General features: G+C 32.4%; 1 protein-coding gene across 1 annotated transcript in view; it reads right to left on the reverse strand.

The window, feature by feature from the left end:
* RANBP17 (RAN binding protein 17) overlaps positions 1-21,407 on the reverse strand; it is a 344,793-nt gene that overhangs the window by 251,738 nt on the left and 71,648 nt on the right. The window contains exons 13-14 of the mRNA XM_044664454.1: positions 7,819-7,924; positions 1,839-1,974 (exon numbers count right to left, since the gene is read on the reverse strand). Coding sequence (XP_044520389.1) covers positions 1,839-1,974; positions 7,819-7,924 — 242 coding nt within the window. The remainder of the gene's footprint in view (positions 1-1,838; positions 1,975-7,818; positions 7,925-21,407) is intronic.

Consider the following 21,407-nt stretch of genomic DNA (forward strand, 5'->3'; position numbering starts at 1 on the left):
TAAAAAAGAAATGAATTTGTTTGGCATGATATTTTTTTCCCCCACAAAGACATAATATGACACTGTCTAGCCATGTAACCTTGGGCAAATCACTGAACTCCCATTGCCTAGCTTTTACCATTCTTCTGCCTTGGAACCAATACATAGTATTGATCCTAAGAAGGAAAGCAAGGGTTTAAAAAATAACAAACAAAGCCACCAAATACCTAATACTACATGCCAATGTCAAGAAGTAGGCTCCTTCAGGGTAGCAAATATTTTCATTTTTGTCTCTGGTATTCCTAACACTTAACATTGTGCTTGACACCAATACTTATTGTGTTAAAACAAGAATCTTCATTTTTTAAAGAGGGTTTTCCATAGGATTCCTTTAATTGAGAAGTTTTTACAGGCACTTATAAGATTCAACGTATCTGGCAGTATAACAAAATAGTTTGAGATTTGGAGTCAGAAAATTTGGGTTTGTATCTTAGACCTATCACATTCTAGTTCTATGCCCTAGGGTGAGAGCCTTAATTACCTTATCTATAAAATAGAGATAAAAATCCACTTTGTTGTGAGGATCAAATGAGGAAATCCTTTTATAAGTTATGAAGGCTATATAAGAGTTAATCTCCTGATAATTGAGTTTCAAGTTAATCTTTGAGGGACACAAATTTTATAGAAAGGGAGAGGAATATGTATATGTATATTTGTACATTATCTTCATTTCTGCTTACTGTAATCTATTTAGTTTAATGACAAGTGCATGTTACTACCCTTTCCTATTCCTTCTTAATGGCATCTTTCAGTGGCAATTAAATATTGAAAAATAATTCTAAAGACACTAAAGGCAAAGATGTTTCCAAATATAAAAGGCAACGGCCATCTCAAAGTGTAGCACCTCCTCAGGGAGAGATGAAGAGAAGTTTGGTTGAAGTAATTCAAACAATGATGCTAAGAGAATTTAACAGATACATTTCTCACTTTAGAGTAAAATCATTCTTGTCTAAAAATCACAGAAGAACTGAAGGTAACATTAAAATTCCTTGGGAAAAGGTCTAACAGCATAATGAAAAGCTACATCTTGAATTTCGAGTACGAAATTCTTTGACATTGCTGAAGTACAAACTAAATCTTAAAGAGATAAAAATGTCCTTGGGACTGTTTATCATAGAGTGGTATTGAAAAGACTTACTGCACCAGTAAGAAAAAAATCCCAGACACATCTTACTCAATGTCATAAGAGTTACTAAATATTGGCTTAGGGCTCATATAAATGCCTCTGATACTCTTCAAGATCAATTAATCTGATCTTACTGATGCTATTCTTACAATATCTAGACAATATCTAGTGTGTCCTTTGCAGTTAAGGTGATTTAACTGCTACTTCTCAAATATGCTGCTAACTCTTCTAATCCCTGCTATTTATCATGCAGAAAAGCCAAGTAATGTGAGAAATAAAGTACAAACCACATAAGTGAGTAACTGTCAAAGGAACAGAACTATTAAAAGAATAAATCTTGTGTTCTCACCCTTGAAATATAACACAATATAACAAAATCCATTAAAACATTCAAAATAATCTTAACTATTTAATGAATGTAACTGTTAAAAATATTCATGGATTACCCACCAATCCTCAAAGAAAATGGCAAGCCCAAGCATAAATCAAGAAAATGAACTATAGATCATCTTCAGTACCTCAAGGTCTTGAATTCCAGTGCATAATGTACTCTCCCAGAGAAATCAGGCAAGTTAACTTTTCTAATTTTGCATATCGGTCACTTTTATATATTTACATGCACCCTTTTCTTCATCTTAAGTGACAGTGGTTTAGATTCATTATAAAAACTTACCTTTGAGGTTCGCTGAAGTTGGTCACCCACATATGTTTTACGAAACTGATCCAAAAACCAAAGAATTGCAAGTTCTATTTTTTCATTACTAGACTGAGACAACTGGGCATCCATCACGGTTATAAGCTGAAAAACTCTTAACATAAAATAAAAATATTTTTAGAAAAAATTTAAAAATATGAGTTATTTTTATAGCAATTATTTGTAATCCTTTTACATTGTTATTTAAAGGAAAATATTACTTAATAAGCCCTAATCCATGGCATATTATTAATTTGCTAAATATCAAATCTGAAAATGGCTGTGTCCAGGGTTTTTTCTGTTCAGAATTGCTATACATAAATAATTTTCCCATTTTTATAGTGAATAGGAAACACATAGACCTGATATAATCAGGCTAAAGTAATTTGTAAACTCTGCCTTTTGACTGGTTTGATAAATTGCCTGGTTTAACAATTAACTTTTGAAAATATATCATCCATTCATCTTTCAAAATATATTCTATCACTCACAACTGTGGAAGCTCCCTTATGACTCAATGCCTCTTCTACATACCTACATCTTGGTATCTCCAATTCCCTTCCAGGCTTAGCTCAAGTGTCACCTCCTTCAAAAAACCATTTCCTGATTCCCCCAGCTGTTAGTGCCTCCCCACCCCGGCTCCCAAATTAATGTATTTATTTTGTATATATCTTGTACTTACCTATGACCCTATTTCCCTCTATAGTGGAAAGTAAGCTGTTTGAGGGTAGCCTGGCTTACATATTTATATCCCCTCTATCTAGCTGATAAAACACAGTGCTTAATAAATGCCTGTAGACTGATATAAAGATACAAAACAAAGTTCTATTTTGTTCCTAAGCCTGAAGTCTTCTGTTGTGAACCAAGTACAAAGAATGAAAATTGAAAAAGACAGTTCACTCACTGAAAATACCAATAAATGACTATGAACCACATGCAAATAATGAAACAGACAGAATTTTAAGAGTTGGAAGGGATCTTAGTAGTCATCTGGTCCAACTCCCTCATGGTCTCCTACTACACACTCAAGTTACCATCAAATCTTCAGATGAAGACTTCCAATGAAGACCACAACACTATTTTCTACTTTTATATAACTCTAATTATTATGAAGTTTTTCTTTATATTGATCAAAATTTGCTGCACTATGAGTTCTATCAATTATTGCTAACTTCCCTTTCTAAGCAAAGGCAAACAAATCTAATCCCTTCATCAGAAGGACTTTAAGTACTTTAGAAAACTATTCATTGATTTTGGACTGTCAAGGATATTGAAGAGTTAAACATAACCAATATTATTATCAAATTATCTTTACTCAAAGTTTTGTTGCATCAAAATATGAAAGTGATATTGAAATATCAATGAATGAGCAAAATGTTGTTTTATTTTGAACTACAAAATAATTATTTCAACACTCAATAGCTTAAATACTTTATGCTAAAATCATATAGAAAATTTAGATGATAGCTGTGAAATCCTTTTAAATATTGGCTGAATTCATCCAGCAAGTAAAGGCTTGGGTGTTCTTCTTCCCCCTGCCTTAATTTCTCAAAGGACCCCCACGCATTTGATCGTCTTGCATGGAGCTTAGTATAAAATTGAATAGTAGATAACATCTCAACTAGGTAAGTTATGTTCAATGACTTGGAATTTCTTCAGATGTTATTTAACTTAACAAGTCAGTGGAAAAGTGAAATTGCTCAACATACAACCCAAATATCATAAAAATACAAAAATATAGTTACTACAAAGAAAAAGTATTAACAATTAAACTGATTTAAGACTAATGAGCTCCTTGCTATTAAAGAAGATGAATGAGAACAAGTTTGTTTATATGATATAACTTGGTTTACCTGAAATGCATTTTCTTCTCATTCTTTGTAATTAAACATTACTTAAATAATTAAGTATTAAATATCATTTCTTCTCCTCATTAAAGTTGGATACTATTCACTCATTTGTTCAATAAACGTCTTAGATGCATCTTATGAGAATATCACTCTCCTAAACACTGGGATGGAACTATGAAGTTTGGACAATATGGAGATTACTCTCCAGGAATTTACATTCTAGTAGTTAGGCAGAGTATGAAATGATTAACTATGATGTAGGACTATGAAAGGACTATGATGTAGAGTTCAATTATTGATATTTTTGAAATAACTCAGAGGTGGAAAAAAAGTATGGAAATGTATTTTTGCATATGCAAATACAAAAGTGTATTTAAAATGTCAATATGTCAATTTAAGATAATCATTTTATTCTTTTTTTGTATAAATATAAAAGATACTATAAGTATTAAATTTAAGAAAATGTAATGAAATGTATTTATATCATTCAGATATAAATGATTTCAAACAGAAAATGAAAAACATGACTACATCTAGAATTACTTATGTAGAAATTTCTATTGGTTTCAATTTAAGCATGCTAGAAGCACAATGGAAGAACAACAAAATTTGCCAAATATTTTGATTAAAAACTGAAATACCCTACTATCAGGATATTTTTAAATATCTAGGTGTTTGGCATCCTTGACATTGCTTTGGGGTAAGGGTTCCTCCTTTCCATCCAGATGTGTAGTGTCTAGTTTGTGGGTATTTTATTAGTTCTATGGTATAATAAAGGGCTTAAATCTGATCCAGGTTACTTTAATGGTGCACCTATTGTATTTAAAGCATTGTGCTAGTGCTAAGGAAGATACAAAATTTATTTCTTTAATGAACCCTGTTCTTCAGAAGTTTTTAATCAAGTAAGGAAAATAAAATAGGCATATAAGAAATTGTTGAGAGAATTCTTGATCCTCTATTTTATATGTGATTTTACTCCAGGAGTAATTTTATTCTGTAACAATATTCTGTATTCTAGGTAACAAATTTAAAGCCTCTTCTCTGCCTCTGAGTGAAGAAGCTCATGTGTACAAAAGTTCAATTTCCTCTTTCTTAGAATTTAGATACCAAAGGTTTAATCAAGCTGTCCCACCATCACTGTAAGTTAAATAAAAATTCTGTTTTTGATATTCTTATAAAATATTATCTTAGCATTTTCTGCAAGGTTTGCATCCCTGAGAAATCAGGCTAACTGATTTTGTACCATCTTTTTGTTTTTGATAGTTAATTTTGACAGTATAATTTTATTGAAAAATTTACAATTACTCTTTCATGTTTACCTTTTTGTGCTTCTCTTGAGTCTTATATTTGAATGTTAAATTTTCTATTTAGCTCTAATCTTTTCATCAGAAATGCTTGCAAGTCTTCTATTTAATTTTTTTATATCCTCTATATCCATTTTTTCCCAATGGATTATACTGTTTTGCTGGGCAGGTTATTCTGGGGTTGTAATCTTAGCTCCTTTGCCTTCTGGAATTATCATATTCCAAGCTTTCTGCTCCTTTAATGTAGAAGCTGCTAAATTTGTATAATCGTGACCAATTCAAAAGACGGTTTTATCTAATTTCCTAAATTCCAATCCATCTAAGTACCTGAATTTCTATCAGTGATCCCAGAATACAGCTGGGACTCATAAAATTCACGAAAGCATTCCTTAGAGATAGCATAGAAAGGGGTTTTCATCCTGTGTAGACTACACCCACTTTTAAAAAATACACTCAATCATGATTCCCCCAAACCCATGATGCTGCCAATCCTAATGATAAGATTTTTGTCCTATTCTTTGTTCTATGATTATAAAATATGTTGAATTTTCAATTAAAAGTCTTTGATATAAATGGAGGCAAGCCATTAACCTTTTATTATCAGGTTGCATGCCCCTGCTAATGATACCTTGCTCAGAGAAACTTGCCTTAAACTTTATATGTGACACTTAAAAGAAGTGGGGGAACCAACTTTTCCATCAGTTATCTCTGATTAAGTTCTAAATATCCAAGACAAATAAAGAATTAACAAAAATAAGCAATACTAAGAGACAATTCCCAAAAGATAAGTGGTCAAATTATTTACAAAAGAACTTCAGAACAGCGGAAGATTACTTTAAATTGTAAAAAGAGATATACAAATCAAAACAACTCTGAGGTTTCACTTCATAATATGAAAACTGACAAAGATGTCAAAGGATTAGAAATAGTCAATATTGGAAAGTCTATGATGGGAAGCTAAGCATACTAATATACTTTTGCTAAAGCTATGAATTGATACAACCAATGTGGAAGTAGGCCAAAAACATTAACTAAGGTCAAGAATGGTGGTGCATGCCATAGATCCTACTAATGTGGAGGCTATGACTAGTGGATCACTTGAGTTTGATAGTTTTGAGCTACAGTAGGGCTAAGACTGATTTGGTGATTGCATCAACTAGGAAGCCAATATGGTGAGCCCTAGGACTGGATAACTCCTCAGCTATGGCAGGTAAGCTAAACTAGCCTAGGTCAAAACAAGCAACAAAGCAATCTAATGATTGATGATTAATATTGGGAGAAGGACAGTGAGTGACCACTGTATTTCTAGTCTGGACAAGTTAGGAAGAACATATACTACCCTACTCCTCACCCCACACTTAAATTGTTCAAAATAGACTCAAATCAAATAGAAAGAAAAGTCTTATATACACTAAAATCTTGATAATAGTACTTTTTGTGGATAACAAAAAATTGGAAATACTGCCCAGTTGGTCTGGAAAATGGTTAAATGAGCTATGGTGCATGACTGTAATAAGCAATATTGTGCTCTGTGAAATGAAGAATATGAAGAATCTAAAAAAGTACAGAAGTTATATGAATTGATGCAAAATGAAATAATCGGAATTGTGAAAATAGTATGCACAACAATTATAACAATATAAATGTAATGAATAATAATATGAAACTTGATTATAATGACCAAGCTTGACTTTGGAGAACACTTTAAAGAATCTGTCCTTCTCCCTTCTTTGCAAGAGAAGGGGATATGTAGAAATAATATTCAAACTGACAGCAAGAGTTTTGTTGAACTGCATCCCTCCCCCTTTATTTCTAATTTTTGTTATAAGAAGGGGCTCATTAGACAAGGCCTGGGAAGTGATAAATATAGAAAGAAACACGTGATTAAAATAAAAGGCAGTACACAATTAATTCTAATGTTATAACTATGCAATATATAATTAAGTATGTACAAAAAGTACTAAGAAATTTTTCAGAAAGGAGAACTTTCATCTGAAGAATATCAAGGAAATTTGTTGGGTCAAAATTTGAGAGACCTTGAAGGATGAGCAGGAATTTTGCCTTGAATGTAAAGAGTAGTAGGAACATATATCTTGACCTTTGCTCCCTAACTTGGTTGCTTCACAGGACTAAAGACCCAAACTCTGTTATAGTCATTTTGTGGTAACTGGAGTACGAAAATATTGAGGAGGAGCTCCAGTTCCCTTCTGAGTTTTGATGGATCAACTGATTACTCTCAATGCTTTTCCTAATTCACTATCTTCCTACTATGGAAAAGTAAATCTCTTTTTGTTAATTGTTGGATTTTCTCAGTGTCTCATTTTGTTCTAAACTGAATCTAAACTACCAAAGGATTGACTTGAGTTGGGCCTAATCCCAAACTCCAGGTTAAGGAGTTTGGACTTTATTTAGTAGACAGTGAGGAGTCATTTATGATTTTCAAGCAATAAAATGATTAGATACAATCGACTGGCTATTTCAAGGTGAGGAAAAAGAGCAAAGGAGACCAATTAGGTCTCTATGATAACTATTATAATACTAGAAGCATACATAGGTTGGTGATAATAAGGGAAAAGTGAATAAATATTGAGATAAAATGGATAAAATGGAGCTACTCATCAGCTGTAAAGGGAGAAGGAAAATAAAGAGACAAAAATAATGCTAGCTTTAAGCATAAAGGGCATAAGAGAATAATGGTGCCATTTATAGGAAGAAAGAATTCAAGAAGAAAAGAAATAAGTTTGGGGGGGGGAAGGCAACATCAATTTTAGCCTGTGACATTCTTTTAATTAATTTGGCACTTACCGGCAAGATAATTCTCCATCCATTGCATCATGTTCATCTGTACTAGTGTAAGTTAGTCTTCCTCCTACAACAGTACCAATTAAGTATACCAGCCATGCAAGACGTCCTAATATTGCAGAAAAAGAAAAGAAAGTTAGAAGAAACAAACTCAAAAATAAAGCTGAATAGAATAAGTCAGTCTTCTTAAGAGATAACTTTAATAATCTATTTATAAGCTTAGTTCTTGGGAGATAGGCAAGCTAGGTTTTATATATTGTATATAATTTCCAGTGTAGTTGTCTTGACATTTAGAATATTGATCATTGTAATGCAGTCATTTCAGTCATGTCTGATTCTTTGTGACCCTACTTGGCCTTTTTTGGGGCAAAGATTCTGGAATGGTTTGCCATTTCCTTTTCCAGTTCATTTTACAGATGAGGAAACTGAGAAGAACAGAGTTAAGTGCTTTGCCCAAGGTCACACAGCTAGTAAGTATCTGAGGCTAGATCTGAACTCTGATCTTCCTGACTCCTGGCCTGGCTCTCTCTCCATTACACCAACACTTTAAATAAGCCTAAGATTTTCAAACTGCTAATTCATGTAATTTAAAAATTGTTTTAACTTACTTTTTAAAAATAGTTAAAGGTTATGGAATCTTGTAATTGTAGTTGAGAACAATACACTGAAAATTCAGAAATCTTTCAATTGAATTTCTTTCCATTGCAGTTTTAAGAGCTAATGATGACATTAACACTGCAATAAATTTAAAGATTGAGGAATTTCTTGCATTAAAAAATAAACATTTTGTTTCTATATCTGAATATATAGAAATAATTCCTGCCATTATTTCACCCAAATCCTTCAATTTTAAGTGTCCTATAAAAAATTTGTGACATATGCAATATCTGAAATGTGCTATCATTGGTGTTGGCCTTTTCAAAGTAAACTTGGGAAAGATGAGAAAGCTATTTTGGCAGAGAAAATCAATTTTTTCATGTTGGTAAAATTGTTTAAAGTGATTTGAGTGCTTAAAACCTTGGAAAAGCTTTGTCTTTTAATAAATAAGACCTAGGAGAAAGAAAGGCAGAAGAATATGGTTACTTTAGTCTTCCTGTAGACAGGATAGTCATTAGCATATAACCCTTAACCACTGCCTCCACTATGTACCTTGGTGTAGACTCTGAGTAATTGAAGTAGAAAGCTTCCTTAAGGGTTAGAAATGTTTCCTGATAAGTATTTATATTCAGGGGATATTGCATAGCAGAGCTGAATAGAACGGATTAAATTAATTGGACTTTTTATGCAGCCTTGCTTCACACTATCAGTGAAAGGAAACTGATTGGACAAGATACCATCAAAGCTAACTTAACCTCACAAAGTAGAATCAAAATAACAAGCATGACAGAGAAATAATATATGGAAAAAAAAACCAACAACCTTAACTGAAGACAGCACAAGCAGGAACTGAAGGCACTTCAAAAGTCACCTTGTATATGTGGAAATATTTTATGCTATGTCTGAATATAAAAGCTTGTAAAAACAGGCAAGAAATCATTAAAGAAAAAATATAGCAGGAAGAATGGAATAGGGATATAAAAGTGGAAAAAGGAAGCTGACAGTTTTATTTCAGCTTAGCAGTTATTAAAATCTAAAATCATCATAAGTGATGAATATTAGTGGAAGTTATTTTTGTAACATGAGGTTACAAGATCATAAATTTAGAGTGAGAAAATGTTAAGTCATGACATTCAGTTTTCTCATTTTATAGATGAGGAAACTGAGGCCTGCAGATGTTAAAGTTATCTAATCTTTTGTTGAAAAGTAACAAAATAAAAATAATTTATTCTCAAAGTAACAACATAAAATGAGATGCTCTACTGAATTATATGTGGTTTAGCAATATTTCAAAAATAAGCTCAGAACAAGACCATCTCACTTTATAGGGCAAAGTGGTCTTGAATATACACATCATGTCTGTAAATCTCACAAATAATTTTATCAGTATCTTTTGGTAAAGTGAATAATACTTTTGTAATACAAATAGGCTAATCAATCTTTTTAGACAGTTTAGATTTTTACAACATTGACTTTTTGTAAACCAGGCACAACTATAACAGATTAGTTATTTCTTAAATAATATAGTTAATCTCTATTATAGGTGGGCTCTAATTATACAGTTATTTCTTGACTACTTATTCTGTCTACCTCACATTTTGATATCTGACATTATTTCTAATTCCTTGATACTTCTCATCCATGCCAACAGACTGAATGCTCTCTTGACAGTTGGTACAATGCCTCGATGCCTCATACTCCATGTCATAACCTAATGACAAACTCATAACCTAAACTGAATGCATATTAGATGCCTAATGAACGTTTGTTGAATTGAAAACTAATGGACCAACTTACTCAATCTGGACATATCAGTGATATAAATAAAGCAGTGATAAAAATAATCAGAATCTGATTTTTACCTTTGCAAAAGTTACTATCAGAAGTAAAAGATAGGGATGATTATTCAGAGTTTTATTCTAAAGCAGAGGTCATGGCCCACAGGTCACAGTTTAGAAATCATTTTAGCCCAAGGATTATAATGAAGTGGGCTATGAGCTGGTTTTCGCCCATAAGCCTTACTTTGCTGACCCTGTGCTAGAGGATGGCACCAAAAAGGTTAGATAATAACAGTTCAGAATTTCTAAAATAGTACACTTTTTAAAACTTCCTTTATAAGCAATTTTTAATTCTACCACAATCAATATCTGAAGACTATTGCAAAAATGGCCCAAACGCGAAGCCACTAAGCCTATAAATACCCTTAGGTAAAAGGCAATGACTTTCCCAGCAATTGAAAAGATAAACATAGGACATTATTTTTTCCATTCCTCTAAATAATTTTATTATACATAAAGCCAATGGCCACATAAAATTATTTATTTAAATGAAAAACATGCAAATATAGCTTGTAGTAGACTGTCATCACCTTTTCTCAAAAGAAAAAAATGTGTTTAATGAGGTATATTCATCTCAGGAAAAGGACACTATATGTCAACTTTCTTCCAACTGTAACTTAATCAACTGTAACTCAGTCATTTGGATAAAAAGACAGAATACTTAGAAATACTTTTTTAATACTAGTTTTCCAAATGAAGTTAATATTTAAGGAGATTTTTTAAAAATTTTCAAACATTCCACTTTGACCATATTTTTTCTGAAATAGTAAAAGGAGGGAAAAGAAATATCAAATCAAGAAAAAAAGTTTTTTATAAAAGTTTTGTAAGGCATGTCAAAAGCTCTTTAGAAAAAAGTTTAAAATGTCTAGGAAAATGAAAATTATTATATTCAATACCTGCTGTGAATCAAAATATGGTATACCTTATCTTCAAAAAAGCAAGGAGGGACAAAGCATGCTTTCTTGTTATGAGTCTGGCTGTATTGTGATTTTACAGTTTTGTTAACTGCCAACATTGTGAGTACACGTGTGATGTTTCTATAAGTAGTTCAAAATTACATAAACTAAAAAAGTAAACTATATTTCAAAATACATTTGTGTGTTAGTATGTTGGGGGGAAGGAGGGGAAAGGAAGCATCACATAATGGATGGAGAACTTTCCTTAAAGGCAAGATTCCAGTCCTGCCTCTGATACATTAGCTATGTGACCCTGCACAGGTCATTTAAATCTATGTATGCTCTAGGCACTCCAAGATTCTAGAAGTTTTAGAGATGGTGCTGGATCTATACTAATACAGGGAGTTTCTTTAGCTATGAGTTCCTTTTATCAGTGAAATCACAGGTCCAGTCCCTAGCTATATTCTAACTTTTTAGTATACTGGTATTTAGTTTTTAGATATGCTTTATACCTTCATAAAGCATATATTTAAATTCAGATTACTTAATTGGTTTTTCTTCTATAATTTTCTTTTTTATTTTCTCTTTTGCTTGCTTAGTTGCAAGGTAGAGATTGCCAACAAGGCAGCCAACGATGATATTACCCTTAAGAATATAGCTGAAAAGGGCCCAATGTGAATTGTTCTTTCCAGAACATTCATGCAAAAATTTGTTTTTTAGCTGGTTAGTTTCAGAATGTGTCTCTGTTATATTTCTCTCTCTTTAGGCTGTGTCTACAATGAACCAGAAGAAATCATTAAAAAGTGACAATTTGTTCAATTAATCGAAGTAATGAAAAACTAAGTTTCTATACTAAGACCTTCCAGAAGAAGTAATGTGGCCTAGTAGAAAGAGAACTGGCCTTTGACTTAGAAAATCTGAATTAGAGTCCATACTATGACATTAACTAGCTGTGTGACTGTGGGCAAGTCATTTACCCTATCTAAACCCAAACCCAAGGAAAGTACTTATACTATTTTTATTACTATTAGTAAGTACAGTGCTACCTATTTTTGAAACCTATGACAGAGTAACTGGGCTAGTGAGGGCTAAACTAGATACATTTTATGAAGGATTTATACAATTTATGTACAATGTATATATAGTAACTACGCCAATTTTTTGGAATTCCATAGAACTGAAGAAGCATATAGAGCAGGGGTCAGCAACCTTTTTGGCTGTGAGAGCCATAAACGCCACATTTTTTAAAATATAATTTCGTGAGAGCCGTACAGTGCTCATAGTACACGCTTCTGTAACAGCGCCTGAAAAAAAATTGACTTTATGGCTCCTGCAGAAAGAGCCATAACTGGCCCTCAAAAGAGCCAGATATGTCTCAAGAGCCATACGTTGCTGACCCCTGATATAGAGGATGGTTCTCTAAAGATGTGTGCATTGGGATGAAAAAGAATTGGCTATGTGATCTTGGGTAGTCAACTAACCTCCTCTTAGTTTCTTCATGTGCAAAATGACATACTTAGTCTAAATGATCTCTTTAATTCCTTCTAAAAATTTGACAATTCTATGATTACATTTGCAAAATACTCCCAAATCATAAACAGATAGTATTTTAAAAGACAGTATATAACTCCAGTTGAAAAGCACACACAAAAATTCATTCTACAGAATTATGTAACATAAAGGCATAACAAATTTTTGTTGAATGTTCAAATACAAAGCATTCTTTTTCCAAAAGTTCAAGTTTATTTTATGTATAGCTTTCTCATTTAGCTGAATGAATAATGATGTTTTTTAGACTTGAACATTTGGTGAAATTTAAAGTACTAAAAGAAATTTATAACCACCTAAGGGATAGTGCTCTTATTACTAAAAGTTGCCACAAAGTTAGAAGAGATTTCCACGAACCCATAGCATTTTAGACTATACCACCTTAAAAAACAAGTATTCACTTTAAGGGCTCTCAATTGATCCTCAGGTATATATGTATAAAGGTCTCTACTTTTTTTAAAAGCCAAAATTTCCATCACAACTTTCTTCATCCTCTGTTGCTACTGAAATGTACAATGTACTTGTTTTTACAGCCTCTCAAGAAAGAACATTTTTTTTCTTAACAAAATAATTATTGCTGTAATAATCTGTAATTATGGTTTATAACTGCAATAATCCCAAAGAAATCAGTCATTACCATAGATCACAAGTAATCGTTAACTACTGTTAATGACCTATTTCTTGGGGATTATTGTTTTAGTAAACCATGACCGTATCACCACAGATATGGAGGAGCAAGACAATATAATACAAATGAGATCATAATATAATAATAAACTTATTTTGTAACATTAAAAGCCATTAAGCATCTAAATTAAAGTACATATAACGAGGGGATATAATTTTCATTGTTCAACACTAACTGAAATGTTTAGCCTGCAAAAAAGAAATTGAATACTACTACATGGTAATACATATTAAAGCTACATTAAATATTTGTTAACATAAAATAATTTCAAAGGATTGATCAGAACACATATTTTTCTGAATAAAGTGCAAATGATCTCATGGGGTCCTCTAAGTGACTTTCTGACTAGAGAAAGAGTAAAATACAATTCTAATTTTTTAAAAGATCCTTGAATACATTCTTTTTCCCCTTCTCCCTATTCCCACTGAACTGTAAAAGAAGCTATTGTTAAGAATAATAATAAGAGGGATTTAGCTCACTTTACATGAGAAGTGTATTCCTAAAAAGCTGTATGTAAAATGAATGATATTTTAAACATTATAGAAAATTTAATATCTGGGACTTAGAAGGGACCTTAAGAGATCATGTTATTTGGTCCAGAGGTGTTAAATAACTTGCCCATGTTTACATGGTTAATTAGTTGCAGAGTCTAGTCTCCTAGCTTAGGTTTCGAACATTCCAAAGAGGTTCTTTTGGAAGATGAAGATTTTTTTCATAAAGCAAATAACTATTACCCAAGTTATCTTCAAATGAATTCATTCAACAATCAGTTATTAAATGTCTGTTATATACCAAGCACCACATTAAGTAATGTGAATACAAATATAAAATATAAATGATCTCTGTTGCTAAGGAGCTCACATTCTAATACAGGAAACAACATATAGAAAAAATAAAAGTGAAGAGACCAAACTGATTTCTTTTTTGATAACTTTACTAGATTGTGAAGAAAATGGAAGTTATAGAGACATTATACCAGATTTGTCTTATTATTCTTGTGAAACGATGTATAATTTTAGGCAGGATGATAGTATAATTAGGTAGACTAGGGATTGAATTAATGATTGTACCCCAAAAGTAGTGATCACAGTAAATCTGGAGTGAGATCTGTAGTGGATTGCTTTTGGCCCCCTATTCTGTATATTAGATTTTCAGATGATTTTAAGCTGGATCTAATGAAAGAAATGGGACACAAAAAGATATTGGCAAGAGAATGGTCCAAATCTAAAATGATAAAGAGATATCTCTTTAACAGAGATAAACATAAAAACTTAGACTGGAACAAGAAAGCCGTCTTTAAATATCTGAAAAGCTGTCACATAAAAGAAGGATAAGGCTTGTTCTGCTTGGTTCCACAGGGAAGAATTAGGAATAATGTGTAAACTTTATAAAGAAGTAAATTTAGGGGCAGCTGGGTAGCTCAGTGGATTGAGAGTCAGGCCTAGAGACAGGAAGTCCTAGGTTCAAATCTGGCCTCAGACACTTCCCAGCTGTGTGACCTTGGGCAAGTCACTTGACCCCGTTGCCCACCCTTACCACTCTTCCACCAAGGAGCCAATACACAGAAGTTAAGGTTTAAAAAAAAAGAAGTAAATTTAGATTAATAGTTCTTCAAGAAAAGACTAGATGGCCAGGTTATGAGAAGATTCTTATTCAAGTACAAACTAGACTACTAGATGGTGTTTTATTTTCCTTCCAATACTTGATTACTCTAACAATCTAACTGAATAAAAAAATTAACAGAAAAAACTCAAAATACACTCTCACTCAAGATATTAAATGCAGAGACAAGAGAAACACTCAGCCAAGCTCTTCCAAATTCCCCTTCAAACAACTCTAAGATAACACCTCAAATCAAATTCTGGAATGGTAGAACCAACAAGAGGTTGGGTGAAACAATTTTCTATCCCATAAAAACTTAGGTAGTCATTAGGATCGGTCTAACTGACTTGGAGCAGTGCTGGGTCCTGGGAACAGTACAGGGAGCAGAGAAGGTAGTACAGACTGCGTCTTTGGAGCAGCTTCATTGGCAGCAACAGCAATTTCCAAAGCTCTAAACCCATACACTGAGGGTAATGGGGAGAGGGGGGCAGACAATTAGCTAGAAGGAAATTGCAAAGGACCCTTTGCTGGAGCTAGGTTCAGGACTCTGTTGTATTGCTCATATGTAGTTCTAGGTAGCAATCTCAGGGTGAAAAGAAACAACAGAAATTGGGGTCTCATGGGAGCATAGTATAATGGTTCCAGCGGAAAAGGGAGTGTTTATGGCTTACAATCATGTAGGGACCCTCAATATTGAAGCACCATAAGCAAAACCTTAAAGAAAAAATGTGAATTGGAAACAAACCCAGTACGAGTCTCTGGAAGAGCTCAAAAAGAATTTTAAAACCAAATAATGGTGGAAGAGGGAAAAGTGGGGAAAAATAAGTGATATAAGAGAATTATGAAAAAAGTCAAAAGCTTGGTAAAAGAGGCATAACAATTTACTGAAGAGAAAAATGCCTCAAAAAAAGGCAGAAATGGAAAAATGGAAAAAGAGATACAAAAACTCAAGAAAATAATTTCTTAAAAACTAGAATTGGGCAAGTGGAAGCCAAGAAATAATAAAACAAAACCAGAATGAAAAAAATAACTGAATGTGAAATATCTCATTAGAAAAATAACTGTTTAGGAAAATGGGTGAAGGGGTAAAAATTTTAAGAATTACTGGACTACCTGAAAGCCATGATCTAAAATAGTCAAGGGATAGTCTTTCATGGAATTATCAAACAAAACTACCCACATATCTTATAACCAGAGGGCAAAACAGAAACTGAAAGAATTTACTGAGCATCTCCTGAAAAAAATCCTGAAATGAAAATAACCAGGATTTTTTAGCCAAATTTTAGAGCTTGCAGGTCAAGGAAAAATTATTGTAAGCAGCCAGAAAGAAACAATTAAAATATTATGGGACCTTAGTCAGGATCACACAAAATTTAGCAGCTTACATATTAAAAGATCAGAAGACGTGGGATATGATATTCCAGAAGGCAAAGGAATTGGGATGACAATCAAGAATATCCTACCCAGAAAAACTGGGTATAATCCTTCAGGGCAAAAAAGTGATATTTAATGAAATACAAGACTTTCAAATATTCCTGCTGAAAAGCTGAATGAAAAATTTGATTTTCAAATATAAGAATCAAGATGAGCACAAGGTAACATGAAAGAAAAATCACAAGTAAATCAATAAAGTTAAATTGTTCACATTCTTAAATGGGCAGATGATAATTGTAACTCTTAAAAACTTTATCATTAGGGTAGTTGGAAGGAGCACATAGAAGGCACAGGTCTGACATGACTATAATGGGATGATTTCAAAAAATATATAATTAAGGGTTGTGAAAGAAGAATGCATTGGAAAGGGAGGGGAAGAAAGAAATTATTTCACATGAAAGGAAGAACTTTTTCAATGGACAGAAGATGGGTGGGTGAAGTGGTGGGTAACAGTTTAATCTTACGCTCATCAAAGAGAGAATAACATACAAATTCATTTGGTATAAAATTTATTTTACTCTATAGGGAAAGAGTAGTAGAGGATAAGAGAAAGGGAAGAGAGGCTGATAGAAGGGAGGTAGTGGTCAGGAGCAAAACAAACTTTTGAGGTGGGATGGGGGTTGGGAGAGAGAGAGACAGAGAGAGAGGAATAAATAGGAGAAGAAATACATAATTAATAATTATAACTGTGATAATGGGACGAATCCAGCCATAAATGGAAGGAGATAGCCGAACAGATTAAAAACCAGAATCTAACAATATGCTATTTACAAGAAACACACTTGAAACTGAGAGAAACAAAACAAAAACAAAGGGTTTGAATGGATTCTGCTATGCTTCAGTTGAGGTTTTTAAAAAAAGCAGAGGTAGCAATCATAATCTTAGATAAAGCAAGAGCAAAAATAGACCTAATTAAATGAGATAAGCGATGAAACAATATTTTGCTAAAAATATTGTAAGCAATGAAGTAATAGCAATGCCAAACATATATGCACCAAATAGCATAGCATTTCAATTCTTAAAGGAAAAGTTAAATGAGTTATAGGAGAAAGACAGTAAAACTATGCTAGTAGGAATCTAGAATTTTCCTTCTTAGAACTAGATAAATCTAAACATAAAAATAAACAAGAAAGAAGTTAAGAAGATAAATAGAATTTTAGAAAAGTTAGATATGATAGTCCTCTGGAGAAAACTAAATGGGAATAGAAAAGTATATACCATTTTCTCAACTGTAAATGGCACCTTCACAAAAATTGATCATGGATTAGAACATAAAAACCTCAAAATCAAATACAGAGAAGTAGAAATATTAAATGTATCTTTTTCAGACCATAATACAATAAAAATTACATTCAGTAAAGGTCTCTGGAACCATACATTAAAAATTAATTGGAAACTAAATAATCCTAAAGAATATGTGCATCAAAGAACAAATCATAGAAACTTTCAATAATTTCATCAAAAAGAATGACAAAAATGAGACAACATACCAAAATTTATAGCATGCATCCAAAGAATGACTGGAAAATTTATATCTCTAAATACATACACCAATAAAAGAAAGAAAGAGGAGATCAATAAATTAGGAATACAACTAAAAACTAGAAAAATAAATTAAAATCCTTAATTAAACACAGCACATTGGAAATCCTGAAACTCGAAGGAGAAACTAATAAATAAAAACTAAGAGCTGGTTTTATGAAAAACAAAACAAAAAAGATAAACCAGTGTTTAATTTGATTTTTAAAAAAGAAAACCAAATTACCAGAATCAAAAAAGAAAATTAAAACAATTATTAGGAACTATTTTGCCCAATTATATGCCAATAAAATTGACAACTTAAATGAAAAGGATAAATATTTAGAAAATAACTACATTTGAAGAACAGAAATTAGAATATTACATAACCCTAACCTTAGAAAAAGAAATTGAACAAGCAATCAATGAGCTCCCTAAGAAAAAATCCCAAGGACTAGATGGACTCAAGTGAATTTTACCAAACCTTTAAGGAATAAGTAATTCCAATATTAGATAAACTATTTTAAAAAGTAGCCTAAGTAGTCCTAAAAAATTCTTTTATTCATCTGATACCTGAATCAAGAAGAGTAAAAACAGAGAATGTTGAAAACTAAAGACTAATTTCCCCAATGAATATTGATGCAAAAAATTTAAATAAAATACTAACAAGAAGATTATAACAATATCACAAAAATTATATGCTATGGCTAAGTAGGAATGCAGGGCTGATTCAACATTAGGAAAACTACCCGCATAATTGAGCATATCAAATAACAAAACCAATAAAAATCATATGATTATCTTGATAGATGCAGAAAAAGGTTTTGACAAAATACAACACTTATTCTTATTAAAAAACACTAGGGGGGGGGCAGCTGGGTAGCTCAGTGGATTGAGAACCAGGCCTAGAGACAGGAGGTCCTAGGTTCAAATCCGGCCTCAGACACTTCCCAGCTGTGTGACCCTGGGCAAGTCACTTGACCCCCATTGCCTACCCTTACCACTCTTCTACCTATAAGTCAATACACGGAAGTTAAGGGTTTAAAATTAAAAAAAAAATTTTTTTAAAAAAAATTAAAAACAAACAAACAAAAAAAAAACACTACAGGGGGCAGCTGGGTGGCTCAGTGGATTGAGTTCCTAGCTAGATGACTCTGGACAAGATTGGTGACCTGGAGAATCCTAGAAAATCAACTAAAAAAGTAGTTGGAATAATTAACAACTTCAATAAATTATGGCATTTAATTAAAGTCACATAAATCACCATTTCTATTTATTAACTACAAAGTCCAGTAGGAAGAGATAGAGAAATACCATTTAAAATATTTGGGAGTCTACCTGCCAAGACAAACCTAGAAACAATAAAAACACAATTACAAAATATTTTTCACACAAATAAAGTTGGATCTAAAATCTTTAGAAATATTAATTGCTCATGGGTAGACAAATCCAATATAATAAAAATTGTAATTCTACATAATTTTATTGACTTATTCAGTGCTATACCAATCAAATTACCAAAAAAATTGTTTTGTACAGCTGGAAAAAAATAACAAAATTCATCTGGAAGAAAAAAGGTAAAAAAATCAAGGAAACTAATTTTAAAAATATAAAGGAAAGATACTTAGCAATACTGAATATCAAACAATCACAAAGCAGTAATCATCAAAATCATCTAATGAAGATGGCAAAGTAGAAATAGGAAAAGCTTAAACCATGATGAGAATAATCTCTAACCAACTTTAAAATAATGCCTCATAAAACTCAGTGGAATTGTGTGTTGGCTATGGGGGGGGGTTGTTGGGGGAGAGGGAAAAACACGAAACATGTAACTATTGGAAAATATTCAAAATTAAAATTAAAGGAAAATAATGCCTCAAAACAAATACTAGAAAAAAAGAACCAAAGAAGGAGACAGAGTGAAGCAACTTTCATGCAAAGTACAACTAGAAAGGAAGACAGAGAGGGTCTGGTTCACTGGGTTGAGAGGGGGAATACAGCCTATATGAGGTCACACCAAAGGAATACCAGCATAAGTCAATAGCAAGCCCCCAATTTATGACCAAACACAAGATAGAAAGTATTATTAGATGTAAAATGAGTAATTCTGATTAAATTAAAAGGCTTTTGTACAAATAAAACTACTATAACCAACATTAGAAGGGAAAAAATTGGGGAAACATTTTTAAACAAATTTCTCTGATAAAGGTCTAATTTCTCAAATCTAAAGGGAACTAAATCAAATTTTCAAGAATGCAAGTCATTTCCCAATTGACAAATGGTCAAAGAATATAAACAAGCAATTTCTAGATGAAGAAATCAAAACTATCAATAATCATATGAAAAATTGTTCTAAATTACTCTTGAATAGATAGATGCAAAATAAAACAAAATTGAGGTAATGACTTACACCTATCAAATTGGTCAATATAATAGTAAAGTGATAAATGTCAGCGGGGATGTGGCAAAATTGGGATGCCAGTACATTGTTGGTGGAGTTCTGAATTGATCCAACCTTCTGGAAGACAATTTGGAACTTTGCTCAAAGAGTTAAAAAACTATGCATACTCTTTGCTACCACTATTGGGCCTATATCTTAAAGAGATAATAAAAAAGGGAAAGGATGTACTTTTACAAAAATATTTATAGCAGCTCTTTTTTGTGGTGAGGGGATGCTCATCAGTTGGGAAATGGCTGAACAAATTGTGGTACATGTTGGTAGTGGAATACTATTGTGCTATAAGAAAAGATAAGCAAGATGATATCAGAAAAAAAGCTGGAAATATCTGCATGAAATGATGCAGAGTGAAATAAGCAGAACCAGGAGAACACTATACACAGAAACAGCAAAATTGCACAATGATCATCTGTGAAATCTTGGCTACTCTTAGCAATATGATCTGGGACAATTCTGAAAGACTTATGACATTATGGAATGCTTTCCACCTCCGGGGAAAGAATTGTTGAGTAGGATGGATGGATGCATATCAAAGCTACTATCTTTTATATTGGTAACTTATGATTTTATTTTAGGATTTTAGTTTTGTATGAGTATGTTCTTGTAACAATGACCAATATGTAAGAGTGTTTTGCATGATAATACACATATGGCTCAGAAAAAGGAAAAAAAAATCTAGTACTGGCTAAAAATAAGAGTGGTAGGTCAATGGAATAGATAAGGTACACAATACACGGTAGTAAATGATCATGGTAATCTAGTGTTTGATAAATACAAAGATCCAGGATTGTGAGTTTTTGATAAAAAATCACTGATAAAAACTGCTAGGAAAACTGGAAATCAGTTTGGCAGAAATTAGGTATAGACCAGTGATGGGCAAACTACAGCCCACCAGCCCCCTGAAATGTTCTATCCACCTGTGAGACATTATTCCTAATCTGACGAATACAATGAGTAGGATACAATACATTGAAACTTCTAAAGAATTGCCTTAGAAACAGACTGACAGATGA

Source organism: Gracilinanus agilis, chromosome 2 (genome assembly GCF_016433145.1).
Source record: "Gracilinanus agilis isolate LMUSP501 chromosome 2, AgileGrace, whole genome shotgun sequence".
NCBI classification, from domain to species: Eukaryota; Metazoa; Chordata; class Mammalia; order Didelphimorphia; family Didelphidae; genus Gracilinanus; species Gracilinanus agilis.